The 26,294-nt window shown below is 37.3% G+C and overlaps 1 protein-coding gene across 2 annotated transcripts; it reads left to right on the forward strand.

Moving 5' to 3' along the window:
- The first annotated feature begins 2,977 nt into the window (after positions 1–2,977).
- ETF1 (eukaryotic translation termination factor 1) lies at positions 2,978–26,294 on the forward strand. Of its 2 annotated transcripts, none has more exons than XM_015824172.1 (10): positions 2,978–3,065; positions 13,340–13,515; positions 13,596–13,735; positions 14,781–14,919; positions 16,713–16,903; positions 17,582–17,711; positions 19,669–19,824; positions 21,054–21,118; positions 22,611–22,758; positions 25,461–26,294. In XM_015824172.1, the coding sequence occupies exons 1-10, from the start codon at positions 2,980–2,982 to the stop codon at positions 25,541–25,543; spliced, it is 1,314 nt and encodes a 437-aa protein (XP_015679658.1). In that variant the 5' UTR covers positions 2,978–2,979; the 3' UTR covers positions 25,544–26,294. The 2 variants fall into 2 exon arrangements, with proteins under 2 accessions (XP_015679658.1, XP_015679659.1); XM_015824173.2 differs by lacking the exon at positions 2,978–3,065 and adding an exon at positions 9,651–9,670.

Here is a 26,294-nt window from a genome sequence, read left to right on the forward strand (position 1 = left end):
TAGTTGAAGTATTCAAAATAAGAAGTGGATCAGACCTGATGAGAACTACAAATAAATCGGCAGCTATTACACATAACTTCATTCGTGGGAATGCTGTTGCCATTGTGTACTTTTTGGAAGCATGTTGTTGACTTCTGTTGGAAAGTATGGATATTGGCCTAATCCCATAGTATTCTCCCCAGGGTCCTGGGAGAATCAAGGGATTCAGCATGATAGTTTACTTGATTACAGCAAAATTGTAAGATCTTCATTTTGTTTAAAAGAGAAAAGTCTGTAATAGGATGTCATATGAAACATCAATTAATGGGTTTCAAACTGATTTTTCACATTGAGAAGGGTTTTTTAGACATCTCATTTGAAGCCCATTGGACTAGATCAGGGGTGTCAAACTGCCAGCCCATGGGCCGGTTGCATCATACAGAGGCTGCGCCTACCCCAGCTCCAGCAATGCAAAAAGTCACGATATGTCACGATACATCACATGACGTGGCGAGTTTTGACACCCGTGGACTAGATGGTTCTTCAGTGTGATGATCCAAGTTATGTGCCATCAAGCTGGTGTCAACTTTTAACAACCTTATACAGTAGATTCTCTTCTTGATGATCTGTCCCTACCTAGTCTATCTTCTTATTAAATCTTCTATAAAGCCATGCTACATCCATTAGCCTTGGTAGCTAAATTGAAACTGGGTAAGTGATGCCGGCTTCACTAGAAATTCCTACAGCATGCAGATTATTTAGTTTGAAGGCAGATTTTTTTTCTGTTTAAACACAGATCGAAAGAGGAAAAGGACAAGAGATTTGGGGCCAGATGCTGGAGACACATTCAGGTGAAGAGTATCACAGGTTGTCTTTGAGAGTTACTGAAAAGCAGTTACTTGGATATTTTGGAAATACAGAACTGAACAAGACACTAGCAAGAAATTGTTATGTTTATGGTAAGTATTCATGGAATTGAGTAATACACCCTATAAAGATCCAGTTCTAGAGCCAAACACCTTAGACCAGGGGTGTCAAACTGCTGGCCCATGGGCTGGATGCGTCACGCCAAAACCGCGCCCACCCCATTGCCAGCAATGGGAAAAAAGTCACGATACATCATGACACATCACGTGATGTCACGAGTTTGACACCCATGCCTTAGACTATTCTGGTTATGGTCTTTCCAGGATCAAGTGTTGGAAAGTTGATGGTGGAACTCAGGATCCTGAATGAGCTTCAGGTGTGATCTGATATAGTTCTCATTTTACTAATTAAGTGACTATAGACAGGTAGTTTTCGACTTACAACCACAATTGAGCCCCAAATTTATGTTGCTAAGCAAGGCAGTTGTTAAATAAGTTTTGCCCCATTTTGCAACCTTTCTTGCCACAGTTATTGCATCATTGCAGTTGTTAAGTTAGTAACCCAATTGCAAAGTGAATCTGGCTTCCCCATTGACTGCTTGTCAGAAGGTTGCAAAAGGTGATCACATGATCCTGAGACACTGCAATGGTCATAATTGTGAACCAGCTACCGAGCATTTGAATTCTGTTCATGTGACCAAGGGGATACTGCAATGGTCGTAATTTTGAAAAGCAGCGATAAGTCACTTTTTTCAGTGCTATTGTAGTTTCAAACGGTCATTACACGAAAAGTTGTAAGTTGAGGACTACCTGTAAGTTTTCTCCAATCAAATCCTATATGTTTAATTATGTAATTGGGAGAAATATTACAGAAGGGCTGCAAATTCAATAACCGATCTTCCTAGCCATCACATCATAAAGTAATCATATAGTTTGGGTTCTCATAATGTCTAAGGCTAACATGTGATCCCCATTACATGAACTGAAATGGTAGCAATTGTCCCTCCTTTAACGAGGGCCACGGGATCTGGGCGGCAAGCCTCCAATCGCCAGGATTTTGCAGCTATTAAGTCCTAATACATATTTTATACCCCAAATCTGGCATCCTAATTTATTGTCCAGCTCAGAGCCTGGATAAAATTTACAGGTAGGAACGCGCCAACATCCGACTTATGTTTGCCTCCATTCTTACGTTAAGCTAATTCAGAATTTCTATAGTTGCAAAAATATAAGCGGGCTCTCTTTCTCAATTACCTCCCGCGCCGTGGAAAGTTTTGACTCATAGCTTCGCACATTCCCCAAAACGGCGTGCGCGTTCCCTTTAAAGAACACGCACTCGGGCGAGAAAAACGCCGTGGAAATAGATAACGCGAGAGCTGCTTTTAACCGCTCTGACTGACCCTTCCAACAAACTACGCTACCCGGCATACAGTCTAATTATGAGGGGGGGGTGGGTTCCTTGCCGTCACGGGCATAAACCACCCAATGAAGAGAAACCTCGGACGAGAGTTAGCCAATGAGAGACAGAGAAGTGTCGGAAAGCTGAAAACCCACCTCCTGGCAGGCCCTCGTTTCCTTTTTAAAAAAAGAAAAAAAAAGAAAAGAAAAGAAAAAAGATTGGTGCGGGACCGGAAATTATGTCAGAAACCCCATGTGAGGCGATTGCAACACATGCAGCGCGGAGGAGAAGCGAGAGGGAGGGGGAAGAGCAGGAGAGGCGGAGGGGAAAGGGAAGGAAGGAAGAAGCCGGCGAACGACGTCACAAGCGCCGTCGCGAGGAGCCCTTCGTTGCAGTCCGGAGTAGGAAGGAAAGGAGGGGGCGGCGGCGAGGCCTGAGGTGAGCGCGCGCGCCTGCCCGGGCGGGAGAGTCGGCCCGCCAGAGGGAGCGGGGCGGGCCGTGGTGGTGGTGGTGGTCGCCGCCGCCGCCGCCGCGCTCCTCGGCTGGGGGCGGGGGGAGAAACCGAGGGAGCCCGGCTGGCCTCGGCTAGGATTAACGGCTCTGCTTCCCTCCTCCCCCGCCCTCCCCTTTCCCCATTTCTCAATCCTTTTTCCGCGTGGCGGCTCGGCGGCTTGATTACACCCGCAGGAGGGGCGGTGGAGGAGGAGGAGGAAGAGGAGGAGGAGGAGGGAGAAGATGGCGGACGATCCCAGCGCTGCCGACAGGAACGTGGAGATCTGGAAGATCAAGAAGCTCATCAAGAGCCTCGAGGCGGCGCGCGGGTAAGGGAAGAGACCTCGGAGGCGGCGGCGGCGGAGGGATCGGCGCTCAACGTGCGGGGAGGCAACCTTGCGGGCTGGGAAAAGGGGGAAGGGGGTCGTTAATGCGTGGGGTGCCTTCTAAACCCCCCCCCGCACGCACCCACCCCCAAATTCCTCCCCGCGGAAACGGTTTCCCGGGTCTCCAGGGTTCCGGCCCGGAGGGAGCGCTAATTTGCGTCTGCCTCCTCGCCTGCTCAGTCCCCACAGTTGGAACACGAGGCGACTTTCGGCGAGTTAGGCCTTAAGTTTCTGGGGAGTGTGCTTGGCGATGCGTGTAGAGCCGCCAGGGCCCCCGAGAAGAAGCGTGTCAGGGAGTGAGGCGGCTCCTGCTGCCTCTGATAAACTCGTCCTCGGTTTGTGAGGGAGTTTCTTCTCTTCAGAGGGGGGGGGAGCCCACGTTCTTCTCCATTATTTCGGTACGTGGCTGGTTTGCTGTCCGAGGTGACACACCTGTGGTGCAGTTGGGACGCTTTCAGTCCCAGTAAAACTAGTTAAGGCTAAGTACCGGCCTCCATTTCACTTTTTCACACACACATCTGCTCAGATAGCTTCATTTGGGGGGTTTTTGTGTTTGTGTGTGTGTGTGTGTGATGAAGGATTACTAATAGGTGTAAGATAGGAGTGGTATTTTAAATGGGACAGACATTTTGGCCACTCATTCTAAATCCCGAAAATGAATTTTACAAAAGCCAGTGTATACAGCCACCTCTACTCCATTTAAAATATCTTTATTACTGGATAGTTTTTTTTCCCCTCCTCATCTCCTCTTGTATTCCTCTGAACTTCCACTTCACTGTTATTACAAATTTTGTTTTTATACTCAAAATTTATGGAGCGGTCCAATCTAGTTTTTTGTTTGTCTTAGTCTGGGATATTTTACTTTCAGTTGCATGCTAGTACTTGTTGGACAGTCAGTCATCAATTTAAAAAAAAATAATTACATGTGTTCATATAGACAAAGTACAATTTTTAGTTATAACAGTTAACCCTGTTCCTTTCTTGTGTTCAAAGTACAGAAGTTATACTGTTGTAGGCAAAACAGGTACAAGATGTTTGAGTTGGCATGATCAGCTGATCACTTGTCTTTGTGACCTTCATTAGTTTTTTCCCTAAGTTTTTTTCTGAAATTTTCCATCCATTGAAGCAAGTAAGGGAATGATTCTGACTTTGTGCTAGCTGAGAAAGATAGCTTTTGTTGCTTTTCTGCACTGCATGCACAAAGAATTGAGTGTGTGTGACTGTTTTTACATTTGGTTGTTGAACCTAATACACATCCATTCCTTGCAGTTGTGTAGAAGGCCTGTTATAAAGGACAGTGACTCTTATTTGAATGCTAGCTGTGTGAAAGGGACTTTGGGAAGGTATTAATTAATGAATAATTTCAAATAATGGCCTACTAGAAAAGATTTATGGACCTCATCAAAAATATAATGTATACATTAATTCAAGTGCCAAAGGGACATGTTAATGTTGCTGAATTACTCTCTTTTCCAAGGTACCTATGAAAGCTTAGCTGTGTTTTAAGAAATGGCATGAAACTGAAGTTCTGATTAATCTGATTTGAGACTGGAACATTCCAGATTGTGCTCTTCTTTTTGAAGTGGGGTGTGTGTGGGGGGAATTGCTCAAAAATAAACCCTCTAAAACAGAAACTTTTTGGAGTACTCCAGCCCCAAAACAGTTCTGTTTTATTCAGAATAGTCTTTTCAGGACACTTCAACTCACTTCCTACATATAGGTCTGGAGAGTGTATGGAACATTCTGGAATGTTCTATTCCTCAGTTGGTGAGTTTTGCTTGTCACTAATAATTGTTCATGTCCCTTATAGAGTTGTATATGATGGGCTTTGGGAAAAGATGCACGAAGAATGCTTGTCTCCTTTGTTTTATTAATCTCGTTATTTTTTGATATGTGACTTGCCTGGCTAATAGTTGTTCAATTTAAGGACTGAACTGAAAGTGACTAAAATTATCTCTGTATGTTCACTAGCAATTATCAGTATTGTTAATGTTTTTTGTGGTTTATCTTTATTTTTATTGCTTCTGAATTAAGTACTGTATTAGTTAAATACTCACAAAGGGTCTTCGTGCAGGGGTTCAGTTTCCACCTAATTATAAACTATAATATGCATGATTTGCTTTTGGATTCATTAACCTACCGACTATGATTTAGTGTTGGCATAAGAACTAGGCCACTATGGCTTGTTCAACAACCAGCTTTGAAAAAAGTAGCTAAGTACAATATATTGCTGTTCAACCGGTAGAAAACTGTATTGATTACTGAAAGAGCATATTTCCCTTCTTTACAGTTCCCTTACAATTTCCCTCTGAGCCTTCCCAAATCAAATCTAATAGTAGGGTTTATGACTAATTGACATTTATTTATAATTCATTGTGTTAGCAATTTACCTGTAATGCTAGAATGGAAAAAGCTAATTTTAATCCTTTTTGTCCCTCATGAGGGAAGCGTGTAAATAAGAAATTCACAGGTAGGAAAACTATTCTTTTTGTCCAGTTAACTTCTACAGCCATATATGTATACTATCCAATATATGGGAGAAGTTAATCACATTTGGATTCTTAACATATGGAGTTGACATTCTACTTCTGTTCAGTAGCAGTGGAAGAATGCTTTGCATGTTGTTTTATATTGCTTTATATTGTTTTATACCTTTTATATTATATTGTTTTATACCTTTTAATGTTTTCTAGCTAAAACAATTTCCAAAATTGAGTTTGGTGCAAATATTTTGAATTGTTTTGAATCACATCTTTCTACTTAATTGCCAATATGAGAACTTAAGCATTGGCAGTTTTTTGGGTATACTTTTTAATCAGTAAAATAGACAGCAAGCACAACACAATTCAAAAGCCTGTTTATTATTGCTAATAATTATGCAGTATTTCAGGTTGTTGAGGGAGCTATTGACATTTCTGGAGCTAAATAATTTTACATTTAAATAAGATTGGCCAGTAGACAAACTAATTTTCAAAAACAGTATGTTCAGAATATTAATAGGAGTTACGGGCTAAATGCACTGAAGGACTTGAATTTGTGGCATATCTGAGGAAACATCATCTTATAAAGTGTTTTATTGATCTTTTTTGTCTAAATTCCATCTTAAAATCATAGTATTTTCTAACTTTTCCTAAAGATCTTGATAGTCATTTTTCATGAAAAGCATATTGATATATTCTTTTTTGAAATACTTTATTAATACAAATATTAAACAGTTCACATTTCAGTAACATAGAAATTTAGCTTTCTCTGAAAAGGTTAGGAAAAAAATAATGTATCCCAGCTGATGAATATTATTTTGGGTTTGCTTATTGCTCTATTGTAAACCCTATCTTCATGAAGTGTTCACAAAGTGTACATAAAATGGGGCTCAGATCTTGTGCAAGCTTTAAACATAGCAACTGAATGTTAAGTCTTTAGTCTGTTCTGGTTTGTGTGACTCCTTTAACATATAGGCTAGGGAAAGCCAAAGGAGATACCGATAATGTTTGAGTTCTGCAACTTTAAAAAAAAGTCATGTGAGATATCAGGATAGTTGTGCTTTGTAAATTGAGTGATTTTTTTCATATAAAATTGGGTTTTAGGTGTACCATTTTTAGATTTATGAGTGTTTCAGGTAAGAGCATGATAAACCTGCAACATCTTAACTAAAATACACTAAGTTGAATATTCTGTCTTATGAGGAATGCTTTTCTTTTGTCTCCTTTACATTTTCTAGGATCTAACAAGTTGTTTTGGAATATAGATTGTTGCACAATGATCTCATAATAGGCTGCATTTCTAAGTGGAGGGTTTTTTATTAAATGAGAGAGTATTATAACTGAGTAGAGATTCCTGCTAATCTGCTTTATAAAGTCATTGACTCCAAATAGCTCAAAGCAGTTTTCAGTAATGCTTTAGCTTATATAAGAAAGAACTCCCCTGTCAACAGTATTTGCTATATCTTTATCCTGAATATCAGATTTGTGACAGATTTGTGTTGAGGATCTCCAAACCTAGGGATCATTTAGGAAGAAATGGGAAATAAGAAGGTGGAAAGAGTAAAACTGGTCTACAAGCAAGTACTATTACTTGTGATGAATCTTTAGGATGTGGGTTTCTATGTGTACATACATATATGCACGCACATGTACACTCATACCCGTAGGTTATGGCTGTATAATTTAAGCCTACAGTGATAAGAATTTTGTAGAAAATTTTAAATTGGAAAACTTTCCAACTGCTTTATAATATTTGTATTAAGTACTTCCCTCTTCTTCCTCAGTGCTATTTATAAATGAATAGGAAGCATGTGTATGAAAGAGAATGATACAAAATTATCTATATGGAATAATTAAAAGGAAATTATATTTGTGAAATTACCAGTATCTTTTCATTATGCTTTATGTACAACAGTTTTAGGGGCCATCCTCCTTTTTTCCCAGTCATGAAAACTTTCAATCCTACCTTGAGGCTGCAAAACCAGGAAAACAAGTTTAGACAACAAGTTGTCTAAAAATAATATGGAATGGCTTTGAACTGCTTTGAATCCTAAATTAATCATTTTGGGGTTAACATTGAGCAAAGCTAGATGGAAAATTAAATGATTAAGTCTTGAATTTCTGATACTAGCAATTTTTATAAATTAATTTTTGCCTCCCTATTGGTAATTAATCTCTCCTACATTTATAGGATGAGGAAACATAGTACCTTTTAAAAAGAAAAATACTACAACTATGGAACCCTCAAAGAGAATTGCCAAAGAGCAAATTATTGTTGCAGGAATCAGCTTCTCTGCTGTCGTCGGATGCTTATTTGCATTTCCCTGTTAATGTAACAATTAAAACATTTTGGATGGAAAAGTATGAGTACTTTTTGCCTTTTTCCAATTATCCTGCTACTAGTCTTTTTTTTAAAGAGATGCTGGGAATTTTGTGTGCATACCCCCACACAAAACAGATATGTGGAGAAAGAAAGTACATTACAGATATTGAAAATTTTCCTCAAAATATGTTGGTTTCCTCAAAATATGTTTTTAAGAGGATGTTTCATTTGCTTTATAACTTCCCACAAAACTTAATTATTTTGCAAAAAATGCATTATTAATCATATTAAGTATGTAAATTAAGGATAGTGTTTCATCCACCTAAGCTTGTTAATAATAAAACATCTGATTTGAATTCTCAGGAATACTCATTCATCCCAACTCTAAAAACCTAATTCCTAAACAATGCAAAGAAACGTCTCTAAAATATCCTGCTTTCCTCCAAAATGTCTAAAAAAAAATTAAATTAATACTACCATATAATTCTTTCCTAGTGTCAATTTATGGTGATCCTTCTAAGCCTTGACTTCTCCTTGTTATTATTAACTTATCATAATATTTAAATTTTTACTTCATTGGATTTTTTGCTGGTGTGAATAACATAGTTATCAGTAAAACCCTTTGTATCTTAGATGTCTTTAATTCTCTGATTTGGATTGTTCTGGTCCTGTTATGTCAACTTAATCTTTATCCTAAATAACTCGTTGGTGATCTCGCCATTTTCTGGGGTCAGGAAAAAGAAAAGATGTTTTAAATTCTTGACAAGGTCTATTCGACTTGTATTTTTGCAAAGGAATATATGACAGGCTGTCAGATGTTAATACTAGGTCTCATCCTCATTTATAAGTTAAATAAAGCTACTTACTTAACTGACTCACCCCTAGGCCTTTGTTCCTTATTTGTATTTCTGGGTTAGTTAATCCTTGTATCCTAGGTATCTCACAATCTATGAAAGGACCTAAATACAAAGTAATGCCTGCTGTTGTCATTTACCCAGAGTTGCTTGATAGTGAGATGGGCAGCATATAAATTTAATAAGTAAATAAAAATGTATGATCAAGTCCACCGTCATATCTGTTTCATTAAACAATACAAATGAATTTCCCTCAGTTTGAGGAAGAAATAAATTACTATTATTTCTGATGCAAGACCCAATGGTAAAAGTGCTTGCTTTAGAAATTAGTAAAATGCTTCACACTGAATGTTATGTCAGGTGGCGTAATAGAATATTTTGATGCTGCACAAAAATGTGTTCGTTTATTTTGCCAACTTAGACTGGCATATCAACATCATGTACACTTGAAAGAGCAGGATTTAGCAGATGTAATAATAATCTAGTAATTTGTGCAATTAGGGCAATATGCTTTAGCTGGAACTAAGCACAAAACTCAGATTCTGTTCAGGCAGAAAAGATCTGATCTCTCATGGTGACGTAGCTCTGTATGTACAGGTGTTATTTGCTTACTCCTAGGGCTGTGGCCATCATTGTACCCACTGGAATGAATGGCTGGCAACAGCTCTTCTTAGTATCACCCAACCAGTCCTGGCTAAGATCAAACTGGTTTTGCCTAGTTTTACCTTTCCTCTAGGATAACCTTTCCTAGGTGGCATCATGCTACTCCTGTGTGTTCACTCCAAGTAGGCTGAACACGCTGACCCTCCCATCCTGAGATATTATCCTACAAGAAGAGTTGTGGCTCCATAGCTGCCTGAAATGACAATTCAAGCCCAGCACCATGATCAGGTATGATGCCCATCAACTCAGCCCATGAAGAGCTACAGTTGGAAGGAAGATGTACTGATGATGCTACCTAGTTTGGGTAATGAAACCTCTGTAAGAAAACAAGCAAGCTCAGAGAGCACCAAGGACCCCCTCATAAAAGAGTTAGTTATTATTGCAAAACGTCCTAACTGCTCCCAAACTAAACTTCAGAGAACAGCGTGGCTGCAAAAATTACATGAGGCCAAATTCACCAGTTAACAAACCCTAACTTAATCTCAAAGTGAACTGCAAAAATCCAACAGCGGGTTTCTATAACTGGAGAGATGCTATAGTGGACTAGTAACTATAGTAAATGAAAACAATCTTATACTCTGGAGGCTTTCTCTTTGCCTACTAACTGTTGATTGATACTTAATAGTGTAGCTTGCATGAAGTGAGAGAACAGCTGTATTGGGCTAGTTGACTGACCTTGTAGGAACTGAATAAATATATTTTATTAAAACAGTAGTATATGAAAGAGTACAGATTCAAATAGGTTCAGATTTACCATTTTATTAATTTAATAAATATAAATTTATATTTTGCAGTTCAAAGTGTGACTTAGCTTCTGATTGATAATAAAATATTCCAGATAATCTTGTCCTAATTCTCCTTTTTAATTGCTGTGTTGATTAAGGGATTATGGAAAATTCTGTTTGCAGTGAAAGTTCAACACAAAGTGTTCATAATATCCACAGCTCTCTAAATTTTTGCCTTAAAATGTGCAGGTATTTTTCCATAGAAGCTGTTGTAGTTTCACATTTCTTTAGCTATTTCATCTTCACTGTGGATAGATATAATACTCTTAACCCTGTTCCTCAGTGCAGAGTTTTATAACTGAAACCCATTGAGGAGTCAAAATCTTGTGAATAATTGAAAGATTTGGAGATCAGTTTTCTTGTGAGGTAAAACTACTGAATCCTGAAAGTTAATCTGAATCTTGATTAAGATAGAGATCTTGATCTTCATCATTGCAGTTTCTCCTAAGTCTTACTAAATTAACCAGCAGATGGCAGGAATATGTTCTGCAAAGGAGCTATATGAAACTCTGATTTGATGATTCAGTTCATTTGATTGACTTTTGTGCATGTTGCAGAGTCACATTTGATCTTGGATGATTCATGCAGCTTTGTTCTTTTAATCTGAATACAGTTTTATTATATGTCTAATTTAAGAAACTGAGCAGCTTAATTATTATTAGTGTTCTAGTAATGTTGAAATGGATTAATGTATGAGGTAGGTATGAAATGGTCTTGAAAGGCAAGTTGCACTTTAGAGGAAATATTGAGTAAATAACTTTCTCCATTAAATTGTATAAGAATGGCTAACGTTTTGGAAAAACTAAGTTGGCACTAGCACCTGGCCATCCTTGTCTGGACATTGAAATTAAGTAGAATCAGCCTGGGATGGGAGACTCACAGTTAATTCTAATGCAATGACCTATACTGGGAATTAACAAACAATTTCAGAATTTCAGTACTGTAGCCAAGAAAACTGCATGTTTATAGCATTCTTCTCATTACCGTGTTTCCCCGAAAATAAGACCCAGTCTTTTTTCTTTTGCCTCCAAAAGAGGCACACCAGGTCTTATTTTCAGGGGGGTGTCTTTTCCACTCACCTCGTGGCAGGGCCACCGACAGCCCCACCCAGCTGGCCCACTTCTGCCGCCGAAGGGTCAGCTTCATTCTGCAGCTGAGAATGGAGTTCAGGCCTGCATTTTTCCATCAGAGGCCTTCTGGAAAGGCCTCTGTAGCCAAGAACCGAGCTACAGATTGAATCCATAGCTCAGTTCTCGGCTTCAGAGGCCTTACAGAAAGGCCTCTAATTGTAAAATGCAATCTGGGGAACACTGCAGAAGAAGTGGGTCAGCGAGGTGTCAATTCATGGGAAATCTGGTAAAGTGGATGCGGGGCACGTGGGCAGCTCCACCCCCGCCCTAGCTTGATTTTTAGGCATGTGCCTCGCCCCAAAACTAGGGCTTATTTTGGGGTAAGGCTTATATTAGGCCCACCCCAAAAATCAAGCTAGGGCTTATTTTCGGGGTAGGCCTTACTTTTGGGGAAACATGGTAGTTGAACTTGATCTGAAGTCACTTTAAACAAACCCCATTAGGTTTAATTCTATTCAAACCTTTTTTTTAGTTATCCATATAACTCTTTCTATGGTCTGCAGCAGTAATTGCATTGTCAGTTTTGCAATTTGTTCTGTACATATTGACAAGCTGTGCAAAAAATCATTTATTGAAATGAATGTACAGACAGCTCTTTTAAATCACTTCCTTATATCCGTGTAATTTTCTTGGATACAGTTTAATTGGTTGCCTGTATCTAAGAACTATTTGTGTGGTAAAGTTAACAGGTCTCAAATATCTGTGAAGATTTGAGCATCAAACCAAAGGCTCTTTATTAAAGGTTTTGGCAAATAAGAAATGCTGCTCCAGTAGTGCTACATTGTACTTTGAAAACATGGTCTTTTACCCATTCATAGAAGGTGGGATCTATTGCTTAGAGACATTATTACTACCTATAGGTGGCTGAGTGCTGCTAGATGACATTGGCAAGGTCAATATGACAAAATTTTTCACTGGTTGTGGAAGGTTTCTGTGACCATTTTAAAAAGATAGAGGGGGAACTGCTAGTGAATTTCCATCAAAGCATATTTTTGCAACACTAATTTTACCTTTACTGTTTTCTGTAGAGAAAAATAGATTAGATAAAGGGATACTGCTCATGTTCTATCTCTGGCAGCTAAATGCTAAACACTGGTACAGGGAATTTTAAATATTTTTTAAAAAATATTTGTGTACTGTTGGTGAAGGATTAAATGACTAACTGATGATTCAAACACCAAAAATCGTAGGAATAGAGAGAATAACTATATATTATACCCCTTATGATTGAGAGAAAATTCTAGAAAGGCATATAATGCATTAAAATTTGTATTTCAGTAGGTATGTCCTGTCACTAAAAATTCCAGTATGAAAATGAGTCATTTGTTAATTGCCTTTAAGGTAGATGGGAAAATGGGATATTTATTGAATAGAATGTATTAAAAATGGAATAGGGAGAGAGATGCTTTCACAGTACTAAAGAGCAAGTTTTAAAGGATATGCAAACATTATTTCTTTAACTTTTATCAAGTATGCCAAAATGAAAAGCCCCAATTGCAGTATCATGTCACCATTATTATGGACACAAAGCTTTGTATCTTTGTAGTATTGTATATCTCTGCATGAGCTTTCTCTGTGCTGATGTATATGAGAGCTATCTTCATAAGTGTAAGATTGACCCTTGTTCTGAAGAATTATTTGTTAATAATTTCAGGTTAAAATGGATCAAGTTTGCATACTTGCTAGAACTAAAAAGGTGTTGTTTTTTTAAAAACATTTACTGATGGTTTTGACAGAACCTAAGGTATTTCAGTACCCTCAATTTCATTGTGTTGAGCAATTATATACAGCAACATATATGCTGACATAACATACACAGCATGTTTTGTTACATGTAATGAATACTGTATAACTATTACCCTATCCACCATTTATTAGGTAATTTATATGGCTGCCCATCTCTTCCACATTTAGTATGGAAATCTTATCCCTTAAATATGATGTTGCTGGTTTGAATCTTTTTGTTTCTTTGTTTATTTTAGCAATGGCACCAGCATGATATCCTTGATCATTCCCCCCAAAGACCAGATTTCCCGAGTGGCAAAAATGTTAGCTGATGAGTTTGGCACAGCATCAAATATTAAATCTCGAGTGAATCGTCTTTCAGTCCTTGGCGCCATTACTTCTGTACAGCAACGGCTAAAACTATATAACAAAGGTAAAATATCTGGCTAATTCCATTATACATAAAATGATTCAAGCTTTAGCAGTACTTAAGATTGTAACTTTTTTTTACAGTACCTCCAAATGGTCTGGTTGTTTACTGTGGAACAATTGTGACAGAAGAAGGAAAGGAGAAGAAAGTGAACATTGACTTTGAACCTTTCAAACCAATAAATACATCATTGTATTTGTGTGATAATAAATTTCATACAGAGGTAAGTTAACCTTTTTATTTTTTTTTCTTAAATTGAACCATACTGTGTATTTAATAGCAAGAAAAGTTACTGAGCATTGGGAAGTCTAGTCATGTATGAAAACATGACCATTTTTCCTGAACATCAGTTCCAGAACTTCCAGATGAAAATGCGTTGACAGTTGCATTTTTCAAGATGGGAGACAAAAGAAAAATTTAGAACATGTGAACATAAATATAATCTGAGAACTGAGTTGCACTGCATTTTTTTTGCAAAGCATTACATAATCACATATCACAGGTAATTTAAATGGACTGTCCTAGTGAAGTTTAGAAGTCAGATTGTGATTTGCTAATAGTAATAGTAATAGCACTTAGACTTATACACTGCTTCACAGTGCTTTATAGCCCTCTCTAAGTGGTTTACAGAGTCAACATATTGCCCTCAACAATCTGGGTCCTCATTTTACAAACCTCAGAAGGATGAAGTATGAGTCAACCTTGAGCGGGTGGGAATCAAACTGCTGGCAGTTGGCAGAATTAGCCTGCAATGCAGCATTCTAACTATTGCGCCAGCACAGCTAATCTTAGCCTCCCAGTGCATTTCCTTCATTTTGTATGTCAGGTGCCTATGTGACGCTTGTGTGTGACTCTTATTACTTAGTGTTACTAACTAAATTACTAACAGCCTTTATCTTGGGTAAACAAAGTGAGCCAAAAATTATTTAGTACACAAGCTCACTTGAGGGTGTTGCTTTATGTGCCCACTTCTAAGATTGGCACTTTACTGATATTATTAAAGCTGTACTATCAGACAGCCCAAATCATTTGAGCTTCATTCATCTTGGAGTATCTCTCTCTTGTTCACAAAATGATGTATGGATTGTATTTGAAGATCATTTGTGTTTTTTATTTAAGTGCAAAAGCGTACATTGATAGTAGCTTAACCTCCAAGCAATTTTGGAGTAGAAAGACGATAAAAACATTCCTTCAGGAGAATATCTCTCTTGTCTGATTTGCTGTACATTAGCTTGTTCCAACTCAATTTCTGTCATGTTGACTTTTAGGCCCTAACAGCACTATTGTCAGATGATAGCAAATTCGGCTTCATTGTAATAGATGGTAGTGGTGCACTTTTTGGAACGCTTCAAGGAAACACCAGAGAGGTGCTGCACAAATTCACAGTGGATCTTCCAAAGAAGCACGGTATTGCATCAAAAATAAGAGAGATGTGTTTTTAGAAAGAATAATTTTGGGGAAGTAAGACTTGTAAGCAGTTCAATAATATCTGAGAGGCTGTATCCTGAATAGTTTCTTTTCTCAATGTGTTTGGGTAATTCCAGTACAGTAATATGGAGACTAAAGTTAAGCCAGAGATCAAATTAACATCAATTGATATTCTGTGCAGCTGACAAAGTAATCACTAAATACATTTAGTGGCTCCAGACAATACTCCAATTGCATCTGAATCATTCATTAAAACAAATGCTTAAACATTGAATATAAGAGATTTTTTTTACATATGAACTTAGTACAGAACAGAAACCACATGTATGGAAATAAATGTTCCAAATTTCCTTACTTGCTATCTATCTCATTGAATTTTTTCCCCCAACTCCTTCTAGTTAGAATTAATCTAATCTACAGTTAAAACCACATTTTAAAACATTGTATTAACAGAATTTGAAACATTAAAATATTTTATAAAAACAGTACAATATATATTAGGATAATGGTCAAACAAAACAAAGGCATTATAACCATAATGACAAACCCCAGAGATACTTCACTGAAGGCATTCCAACATTGAAACCCCCCACTGCAGGGTTGCTGCTTGTAACTTCTAAGTTGACCTTAAAATGACTTTGAATTCATGGATCCAGAAATCCCCCTACCTAGCTAGGAATTTAATCCTTTGGAGGATATAACCACATGAAGAATAGGTTGATCTCCCCTCACTTGGCAAATAAATTAGCCACTAATAACACTTCTGATTTGTTTTGATGGCACTTCAGTACATTGATCCTTATTTGGTAAATTCCTAATGGTGTCGGTATTTTTACGTAGATGTTGAAGAGCAAGGTTGATGGTATTAAAATTCATCAAAAGTTTGAGGGAAGCAACAGGGTTGTACTCTCCCAGCAAAGATAAACCCAACAGGACAATTATAACTATTTTGCCACCAAAACAGGCTTAAACCCTGATTGAAATGGATCTAGAAAATCTGTTTCATAGGATATTTGGATGTGATCAGTCATCATGTACTTAAGCATCTTGTCCAGGAAGAAATTTTATTCACTGGCCTATAAATACTTAAATTTTCTGAATCCATTTTTTTCCAGGACTCGCCTCATTACAACCTCCTTTTATGAAGCTGGAGTCACTTCTGTTCATGAGGAGGAATTTATAAATCTCCTAAATCCACCTGAACATTAAATAAAATAATCTGTGAGGAAAAAGAAGCAAGTAATTACTGTATACAGTTGTTTGACACTACTAGACATTTTATCTGCATCACTGGATCTTAAAAAGTGAAGCAGTCCCACCCCACACCAAAATCTTGATCAGGCAGCTTTTTCATTTCTATAGATTGAACTGTTGAACATGTAGATTCTTCAGTTTGGTTTAGTACAAAGTCTAGCCAAGCGTTGCAGAAAAGAGCTACAGGGTTCCAAATGATTTTTTAGCTTTGGCCAGATCCTAAAAGTTCTTGAATCACATAGGAAAGTTCTGCTGAGTGACATTGATAGGACACAGTGGTAGAGAAATTTTGTTTTGGGTTGGTATCCCATCGCTGCCACAACCTAAGCTTGATCTTGAACATTTGCTAACATGTTGCATGATTTTCTACATGCCATTGGGCAGGTGACATTTGAGATAGACCCAGGTTTGTCCCGATAGTCATAAAACCCTGACTAGACCAATCAAGACTCTTCCAATTTGAATGTTGAAAGATACCAAAGCTAATATTATATATTTATATCTCTTGCCTTTCAAAGGGAGAGGAGGCCAGTCTGCCTTGCGTTTTGCTCGTTTGAGAATGGAAAAACGTCACAACTATGTAAGGAAAGTAGCAGAAACTGCTGTGCAGCTGTTTATTTCTGGTGACAAAGTGAATGTGGCTGGTCTTGTGTTAGCTGGGTCAGCTGATTTCAAAACTGAATTAAGTCAATCAGATATGTTTGATCAGGTAAGTAGAAGTAATTTGCTGATGGTTGTTAATTTTACTAGCAGTTATACATGTAATATCTGATTGATAGTTGTATGGCTTACTAGGATACATCTAAAGTCTTTCCAATAGTAAGCTGATAATAGCAACTGAAATATGTGGCTATTGGAGCTACATTTATAAAATAGAAAAACCAACAACATTGAGAATACTAAAGGAGAAGAGTTTACAGATTTTAAAACCTTGGCCGTTGGAATTAGCATAGTCGGCCAGATGTTTAGACTGGATTTGGCATTTTCATCTACCTATCAAGTCCTTCCCAAAAACCTGGAATAGACAAATATTGTTTGATGATGTTAAAATTATCATTGCAGGATGTAAGCTGTCAGTATGTTAATAATATCTGGCATAGCTCTCATCATCTTCAGAGCACATAAGTGCCACAAGCACATCAAGGTTATAGTGCTTTACTGGAGTTTATCATTTTTAATAATAGTAACAACTCTGAGTGGCTCATGACAATCAAGGAAATTATAATAAAATCACTAAAAGATGATAAGCGCAAATGGTTTGGAGGTTGGAATTTTTTTTTTTTTTAAAAAAGTTAATGCTGGTTATTATTTATTTCATCTTGTGTAATACTTTCAGATTTTTAATTGTTCATTTATCTTTTCTAATATTAGACCTCTATTTTTGCAGAGGTTGCAGTCCAAAGTATTAAAGCTAGTTGACATCTCATATGGTGGTGAAAATGGATTCAATCAAGCAATTGAATTGTCCACTGAGGTCCTGTCTAATGTGAAATTCATTCAAGAAAAGAAGCTAATAGGTATGAAGAAATACACATCCATTTTTTCATGTTGCATTCAACATAAAATGTATAGTCAAAAAAAGAAAATAAAGATCTAGCATCCATATTATCTAGTTTCTATAGGAATTATCTTGTCCTTAAGGAATAGTGGTAACAGCTTTCCACTCAACATTCTTTGGTGTTAGCTACAGACACAAAAATTCTGAATTAAAAATATTTTTAACACAGTGTAATATTTAATCAAATTTTAACATCTGTTTCCTATGTATATTTGTTTTTTGTGTTGGTGCTTCATACTCCTTGAGCTTACCAGAAGAAAATGCTATTGCTTCAATGTTGGTGACTATGAGTAGTGACTATATAATTTGCTACTGAGTCAGAACTCTATGCAAAGAGAAACCTCCATGCTAGTCACAAAATAAAAGTTTGTTTCTCCATCTGGGATTTCAAGTCATGTATCAGAACCTTTCGTTCAAACATTACACACTAATGTGTGTTTTACCAAATTTATACCTGCTGCAATCATGAGACAGTAGAAAGTAACAAAGGATATATAATAAAACAAGTGTAGTACAATTAAAATAAAATTCAAAACATCAAACCAAAGGGGCTTCCTACTTACCATAATCCCTCTGGAATAATTCAATTTTCAAAAGTTAAAAACAGTAGAACGTATCTGATTTTGAGGGAAGGCTATTCAAGAGTAGGTGTTAGTAATGAATAGTGGCACTGATCGGCCTTTGCTCCCATATGTCACAGAAGTAATCAGTTTTATCAAAATGTATGAATGAGGTAGATGAAGTCCAATTGAATAGCCTTATTGCCAACCATATAGAACATTATGGATGACAATCAGCATTTTGAATTGTACTCAGAAGCCGATAGGAAGCTAAACTACTGTCTGGAACAAGGGTATAATGTGCTATTGGGGATGAATGCCAATACTAACCACCAGATCATCACATTCTGGAGTAATTTTACTTTCTGAATGGGCTTTATAGGCAGTTCTATATAGAGCATAAGGCAGTGACAAAGACAAGTAGTGATAAGTTAGTATTAATAGGTCTTCCTTCTGCAGAAAAGGACATAATTGGCATAACAATCAGAGTTAGCCAGAGCCTCTCCTGGCCATTATTTCAATCTGTCCATCAATCAGTAACTCTTATTTACCCATCTTGTTTGACCCTCAAGTTACTATTGAGTATTGTCAGCATACTCCAAACCAGACCTGGGTATTTTACGGCCTCTGGGCCATATTCCGCCCTTTAGCTGTCCCTGTCTGATCCATGTGAGGTCAATCCAGAACTAGAAATCAAATATAAATAATACAACTGCATTACTTTTTTTTTGATGATTGCTATTTTTTTTTCAATTTATGTATGTATGTGTATGCAGGCCTATGTATCTTCACAGCCCTATTGGTTCAATCCTTTACTACATTCCCAGTCCCATGTGGCTCTTTGGGGAAATTAATTGCCTACCCCTGCTCCAAACAGATGGATAACCTTACCCAGTGACCTCATGTACACATTAAAAAGCAAGAGGCAAGCACAATGGATCTAACATATCTCTGACATCTCTTCCCTACACCATGTAGGACACTGCCTCCACTCCCCAATCCTTTTAGATGGTCCAGAAAGTTTCTATGGTCAGTGCTGTCAAAGATCATCAGAAAATTGCTTTAATACAAATCATCTACAACAGAGACCACTGCTGTCTGAACCTGGGCTGAAATATAAAAGAATGCCTGTAGCTGCCCATAACCATCCCTACCCGCCCAAAAGAAGAATTTGTAAAAAGTATCTGGTCCTATAGTCATCTAGCCTCATTTTTTTTAATCTGATAAATCATTGTCTTCCTAAACATATTTGTCACCATCTGTCTCAGTAATGTGGCCTTCTTGGCCTAATTAATTTGTTTTTGTGCAAAATAATCATATTTTATAACATTTCTCTCTGGTTTGCACTAAATGTAGGGCGATACTTTGACGAAATCAGTCAGGACACAGGAAAATACTGTTTTGGGGTTGAAGATACTCTAAAAGCCTTAGAAATGGGAGCAGTAGAAATCCTGATAGTTTATGAGAACCTGGATATAATGAGATATGTACTTCATTGCCAAGGCACGGAAGGTATGTGATGCCCATCGCTTTGCTCTTGGGATTTCAGGAATTATTATTTATATGTGGATTGTAGGTCACTGTAAATGTTTGCATTCTTGCTGCTTTCATTAAGTCCAGCTGTTAAGTGAGTTTTGACCTTTCTTGCCACAGTTAAGTGAATCACTGCAGTTGTTAAGTTAGTAACCTGGTTGTTAAGTGAATTTGACTTCGTCATTGACTTTGATTGTCAGATCACAAAAAGGATCACATAACCCCGGGACATTGCAACCGTCATATGAACCAAGCATTCAAAATTTGATTATGTGATCATGGGGATCTATAACAGTCACAAGTGTGAAGAAAGATCATAAGTCACTTTTTTCAATGCTGTTGTAACTTTGAACGGTCACTAAACAGATGATTGTTGAGGACTACTTCTATGTGTACTCATTGGATGTGATCCATGCAGGTAGCTCTAATTTTACAGTGATTATGGTCAGAACATGTCTAGTTGAGACAACTGCAGTTATTATCCTAATGGTTCTAGCTTCATTCTTCTCAGCTCTTGTGTTACAATCACGCAACTCTTATCTGTTATCTGAGTGCCTAGGACAGAAAAAGGGAACAATTAACATCTGCCTTCATCCATATTGAGATCTAGAAAGGAAGACTGTTTTACAGTAAGAAGCATTACATGAGGTAGCACGATGAAAGATCTGGAAGAAATTACTCTGTTTTCTATCGTGGGACTCCTCCATGGTCATCCAGTAGTTTCAGTTTGTCCGCTTTTTTTTTTTTTATTTCAGTGCTTTTCCTCATTCTTATGCTGTTTACTGGTCATGTGACATCCCTCCACATTTTCATAACAATAAATCTCTTCTACAGTATTTCATACTCATCTATTGGGTTGCAGTTTCTTCTTGAATATGCAAGGGGAAAAAAAACCTCTTGGAATTTCCAATCCAATCTAGTCAGTAGTGGTGTTCTCCTTCTCCTTCTAGAAAAATAAAAGGCATGCATCCATATAGCTAGTAATTTTCTCCTGCATCTTCTTTCTTACTTAACAAACAATATTCTAGCATCTCTTTTATGTCAAAGAAAACTGAGATGGGGTAAAGGACCACAACTTCCCCCCATAATGAATAGATTCCCTAATCTGTATTGGTAATATTTTGTGTAATGCTAATTGGATCATCTGATTTCACTTTAGGACATTGTGCTATTAATGTATATTATGCTTTTTTCTCCCCCTCCTGCAGAAGAGAAGATTCTCTATTTGACACCAGAACAAGAAAAAGATAAATCCCACTTCACAGATAAAGAGGTATTTATCAAAAGCCAGGGTTTATTTTTTTTTCCCCATTTGTGGCATTTTGATGATCATGATTTCAGTAGAGACATCCCAGATAAATCACAAGAGAAGAGCATGGGGTAGTTCATGTATTTGTACTCTAAATCCTTTGAGTGTGTGCTGGAATGGAAATTAACGTAGTAAAGAATTGTGTTCAGAATTCAACAGTACAGGCAATGCAAATTCTATCTCCTAGATACTCGAATTAATTTTATTAATAAGCGACCTAGAGCCATTGAGATGGTGGCTATAGAAATTGAATAAATGAATAAAAAAATAATTATCTGCCTTTCTTCAGGAGAGAACTGGAAGCACTCCTGCCTAAGCACACTGTTTCTTATGGTCATGCTATCATATGATCCTTCCAGTGGTATGAAGCAGTGGGGCCCCCTGTGCTCCTCCTTGCCTTAGTAGGCAAGAGCAAGGACATGAAGCAATGCCCTTGGAATGAATTGTTTTGGAAAATAATTGCCATTAGAAAGAGAACCAGATCGACAGCTTTATTTTTGTCCTATGCGTTTAAGAATGATTGAGTCTCGGCTATTATCTTTGATGAACCCTTATTTTTTGACGTAACTTTTCGGAGATGCTGCTGGATTTAAGGGTTTTGCAGAATTCCAGCAGAAGAATGGGGACGTCCTTAACACAGAGCCTATGAAGTCAGTTTTTGTTATGGAATTAAAAAACATCATCTTTACAGAATTACCTGCTTGCTAATTCCAAGGTTTTTTGGGTTCCCAATAATCAGCAAAATACCTTTTTTTTGTTCTTTTGTTCTTTCTTCTTTCACAGTAATAGGGCACAGTGGAATTAGCAAGCAGATAATTCTGTAAAGATGATGGTTTTTAAATGCTATTGTTCCAAACTATTTAGGATTCTAAAGGGGATAAGTAATATCCTGAATGATGTCCTAATATGGAGATAAGCGTATAACAGTGAGATAAGTGACATAGACTTGCTAACAATTCATTTTGGTGTGATGCTAGGTTTATACACTATGGAAAGTGAATGAAAGGCATTATTTTATTTTTTATTTTTTAATAGAAATTTTTATTAATTTTTCAATTAAAACAACAAATACAAATGATGCCTCTATATACACCAACAAACAATAAAAAGACTCAAAACATTTTCGGATACACTCGGCAGTCCCCGCCTTGCCTCCACCCTCATCCACTTTACCTCTCCTTCCTCCCCCTGAACCCACAACCTCTCCTCCTTTTCTTACCACTTCTCTACATCCCCTCCGCATTCTTAACCACCTCGTCGAGTGCAGCTTGGGGTACCAGCCGAGTATATCCTCTTATATTATTCTGGCATTATTCTGGTTATTTTCTATTGCATGCTTCTTTATTTTGGCAACACAATGCTCTGCGCCTAATGAGGTAAATACTAATAGTACATTGCCTACTGATTTGAAACATAACATTGCTAATAGGTACACTTCAAATGTCATCTCTTTTAGACGGGACAGGAGCACGAACTAATAGAAAGCATGCCTCTGCTTGAGTGGTTTGCAAACAACTACAAGAAATTTGGAGCCACGTTGGAAATTGTGACAGACAAGTCGCAGGAAGGATCCCAGTTTGTGAAAGGATTTGGAGGGATTGGAGGTAAATGGAAAATGAAAACAATAATTTGAGTGCATGATTACTATGTGCCCTTCATTGTTGTGTCCCCAATTGGCAAGATTGTCAAAATGTCGCACAATTTCAATGGAGAACACTAAGATCCTGTGAAATATTAATTATTTCAACAAATGATTATTTATTTTGGCATTTGTGCCAAATACTATTTGCAGTGGTCTTCCAGACCACTAGTCCACTCCTGTTTTTTTGGCATAAATTGTGTTTTACATTAATAGAATTTACAGTTCTTGTCAATATTTCATCATTTGGCAGATAGTTACAACATAATGAATAACTTGAAATTTCTTTTCAGAGGATGCTTTGCGTAGTCTTTTGATTGTCCTTTAAGTTGCATTGACATGCTTTAAACTCTTGGAGGATTAGTGCTCACAGATATGCTTGTCCACAAGGGGAAGAAAAATCGATGTTCTATGACCCACAGCTTTTTTTAAGAGAAGCCTTGATTTATGTAAAGATGATAATATAAATATTCCTAGTGTAAACAATGCAATAAGAATGTAAAGCAAATTACTACATGGAGAATATGTGTTTGTAATACTTCCATAATTATCTCAGTAATTTTGTCAGATAATTTAGGCTTCCCGTACATCTGATAGCTGGCAGGCTTTGACAAGCTTTCCTTGGGAGTACATTATTGAACTTAATGAGATTTGCACTGCAGTAAGAATAGTTATTGCTGAGTGCTAGAATAGATACGATGTAAATGCTACTTTTGTCATTAAAGAAAGCATCTTCGGTTGATATTAAGGTGCACTGATCAATGCAGTAAAGAGACTGAGCAAAATACATTAATAGTATAAAGTTAGTCCTTGACGTATGACCACAATTGAGCCCAGAATTTCTGTTGCCAAGCGAGACAGTTGTTAAGTGAGTTTTGCCCCATTTTACAACCTTTCTTGCCACAGTTAAGTGAATTACTGCAGTGGTTAAGTTAGTAATATGGTTGCTAAGTGAATCTGGCTTGCCCCATTGATTCTGCTTGACAGAAGTTTGCAAAAGGTGGTCGTATGACCCCAAGACACTCTTAACGGTCTCAGGGGCTGCCACAAAGAAGAGGGAGTCAAGCTATTCTCCAAAGCACCTGAAGGCAGGACAAGAAGCAACGGGTGGAAACTAACCAAGGAGAGAAGCAACCTAGAACTAAGGAGAAACTTCCTGACAGTTAGAACAATTAACCAGTGGAACAACCTGCCTCCAGAAGTGGTGAATGTTCCAACACTGGAGGTTTTTAAGAAGAGACTGGACAGCCATTTGTCTCAAATGGTATATAGGGTTTCCTGCCTGAGCAGGGGGTTGGACTAGATGACCTCCAAGGTCCCTTCCAACTTTTTATTATTATTATTATTATTATTATTATTATTATTATTATTATTATTATTATTAATTATTATTATTATTATTATTATTATTATTATTATTATTATTATTATTATTATTATTATTATTATTATTATTATTATTATTATTATTATTATATGAACTGGTTGCCCAGCATCTGAATTTTGATCACGTGACTATGGGGATGCTTCAGTGGTCGTATGTGTGAAAAGGGGTCACAATTTTTTTTCAGGGCTGTTATAATTCCGGTCACTAAAAGAACTGTTGTAAGTTGAGGGACTACCTGTACTAAAAAAAATGGCAAGAAATATGGTTGGCATTAGGTGAGACATCAGTTTGCTGAATGCATGTATATTCTGATACGAAAGCAACATTGTAGTTTGTAATTTTGCCTTTATGAATTATATGTTTTGATTTAGCATAACCCTGCTGCTTTAACCAGGATGAAGATTGCCACATTATCTCCTCTTAGCTGATTATGACAATGCTATCCTTCCCTGTTCCACCCCCTGTAGATGCCAGATATTCTCTGAATTTGGGGTGATGGCTAGAAATAGTTGATGGATTGAAGAAAAATGCAAATGTTTCCTTATCTTCTGTAAAGAGAGGTGTGAAAATGTTTTGTGTGGATATCTCCAGGAATAGTATTTCACAAAGGAGATCACTCACAGCACATTAGTTGGCACACTATTTGTTTACAGTAAAATTGCAATAAGAATTTAAGAATGTTTTCAGTCACTTGCTACTTTTATGACAATTCTTATGTATTTATTCCACTCTTTTGGACAAATATATGCTATTCAGACTGGAACCCAGATACCAGCTACTTTAGACTACGCTTTAATCCACAAATAGTTTGCCCTGTGATTTCTTGCTTGCCTGTCTCAAGTTAGATATTCTTTGCCAGTTCTGTCCCACCATAGTGAACTGCTTGTTTCAGCATATAGTTTTAAGATCTTTTTTCCAGATGTGGTAAAGTTCATGCTTATACTATTGTTGAAATTTTTTTAACATAATTGACATACAAATGGATGAGAAATTTGGTTAAAACTGAAATGAAATGCTGTCATGTGCTGCAAATCAACATACTTTTAGAGGTCAGATTTGCGGCACTGCTCTGACATGAATTATTAGTGGCAAACTTGTTTGAAGCCAACAATTTAAACTGAGATTTTTCTGTATAAGTTTTAAAACAGTGTTCAACACTAGCGGGAAGGAAAATATAGTCTAGTTCAGTACTTTGGTACCAGGAAGCAGGCTTTGTGCTGAATGTTCTTCATAAATAGGAGGTATTTGTAATATCTTCCCTTTAACATTTATTTCCAAAGGTATCTTGCGGTACCGAGTGGACTTCCAGGGAATGGAATACCAAGGAGGAGATGATGAATTTTTTGACCTTGATGACTACTAGGTAGTCGGCCTGGGTCTGGCAAATGTGCCTCACCCCTCCAGCATCCAACCCAAGGAGAAAACTCATGATGGAAAACAAAACAGATCCCTGCCTTAGAATTGGAGTATTTCCAGAACTTTATCCAGAACATCGGTTTTCAAAAAAAGAAAGAGAAAGAAAGCAAACCCTACTGATTTGTCATAGTGTCAGTACAGCAGCACTCTACTAGATTTCTATAATGCCATTTGGACTAATTAAAAAAAGAATCCCAGTTTTTACTTTTACTTAATGGTGAAATTGGTTGCTCTTGTATTTTATGAAAATGATTTTTTTAACCTTCAGCTACATTAACTGCTCTCAACCTTCATTTGAAACAAAGTAATTATACTGGTTTGTTTCTTACTTTGATAGGAGGAAATTTATTGCTGCTTTTTGCAGTGATACGACCCATTTACATGGCGTTCTTGGCTTAGACTGCAGAAGAACCATCTTAGCGAGACCTTGTTCCTATTGTTCCCAGTCTACAGTGGTGGAAGTAAAAGGAATTAAACTCTCTGCTGTGCCAGCTTTGAAAGGTGTGACTTTAAAATTGGGAGGTCCACCTGTTTCATTCTTAGACTGCAAAAACACTGTTTGTATAAATCAGGAAGTGTGTTTCATTAAAGAAAATTGGAAGTGCCAGGGTCTCAGCAGGCTTAACCGGGATTATGAGTTGTGTGGCCTTCACTTTTCCCTTTTGTCAGTCAATAAACAGTTTCCACAAGCAAGCTAA

Source organism: Protobothrops mucrosquamatus, unplaced genomic scaffold (genome assembly GCF_001527695.2).
Source record: "Protobothrops mucrosquamatus isolate PMUCROS unplaced genomic scaffold, P.Mucros_1.0 scaffold2148, whole genome shotgun sequence".
Lineage (NCBI taxonomy): Eukaryota > Metazoa > Chordata > Lepidosauria > Squamata > Viperidae > Protobothrops > Protobothrops mucrosquamatus.

Coding starts and splice junctions, on each gene's coding strand:
- ETF1 (XM_015824172.1), top strand. CDS start 2,980: ATGGCGGACGATCCCAGCGCTGCCGACAGGAACGTGGAGATCTGGAAG. Junction 16,904..17,581: donor AATCAGATATGTTTGATCAG/GTAAGTAGAAGT, acceptor CTATTTTTGCAG/AGGTTGCAGTCCAAAGTATT. Junction 21,119..22,610: donor CCCACTTCACAGATAAAGAG/GTATTTATCAAA, acceptor CATCTCTTTTAG/ACGGGACAGGAGCACGAACT.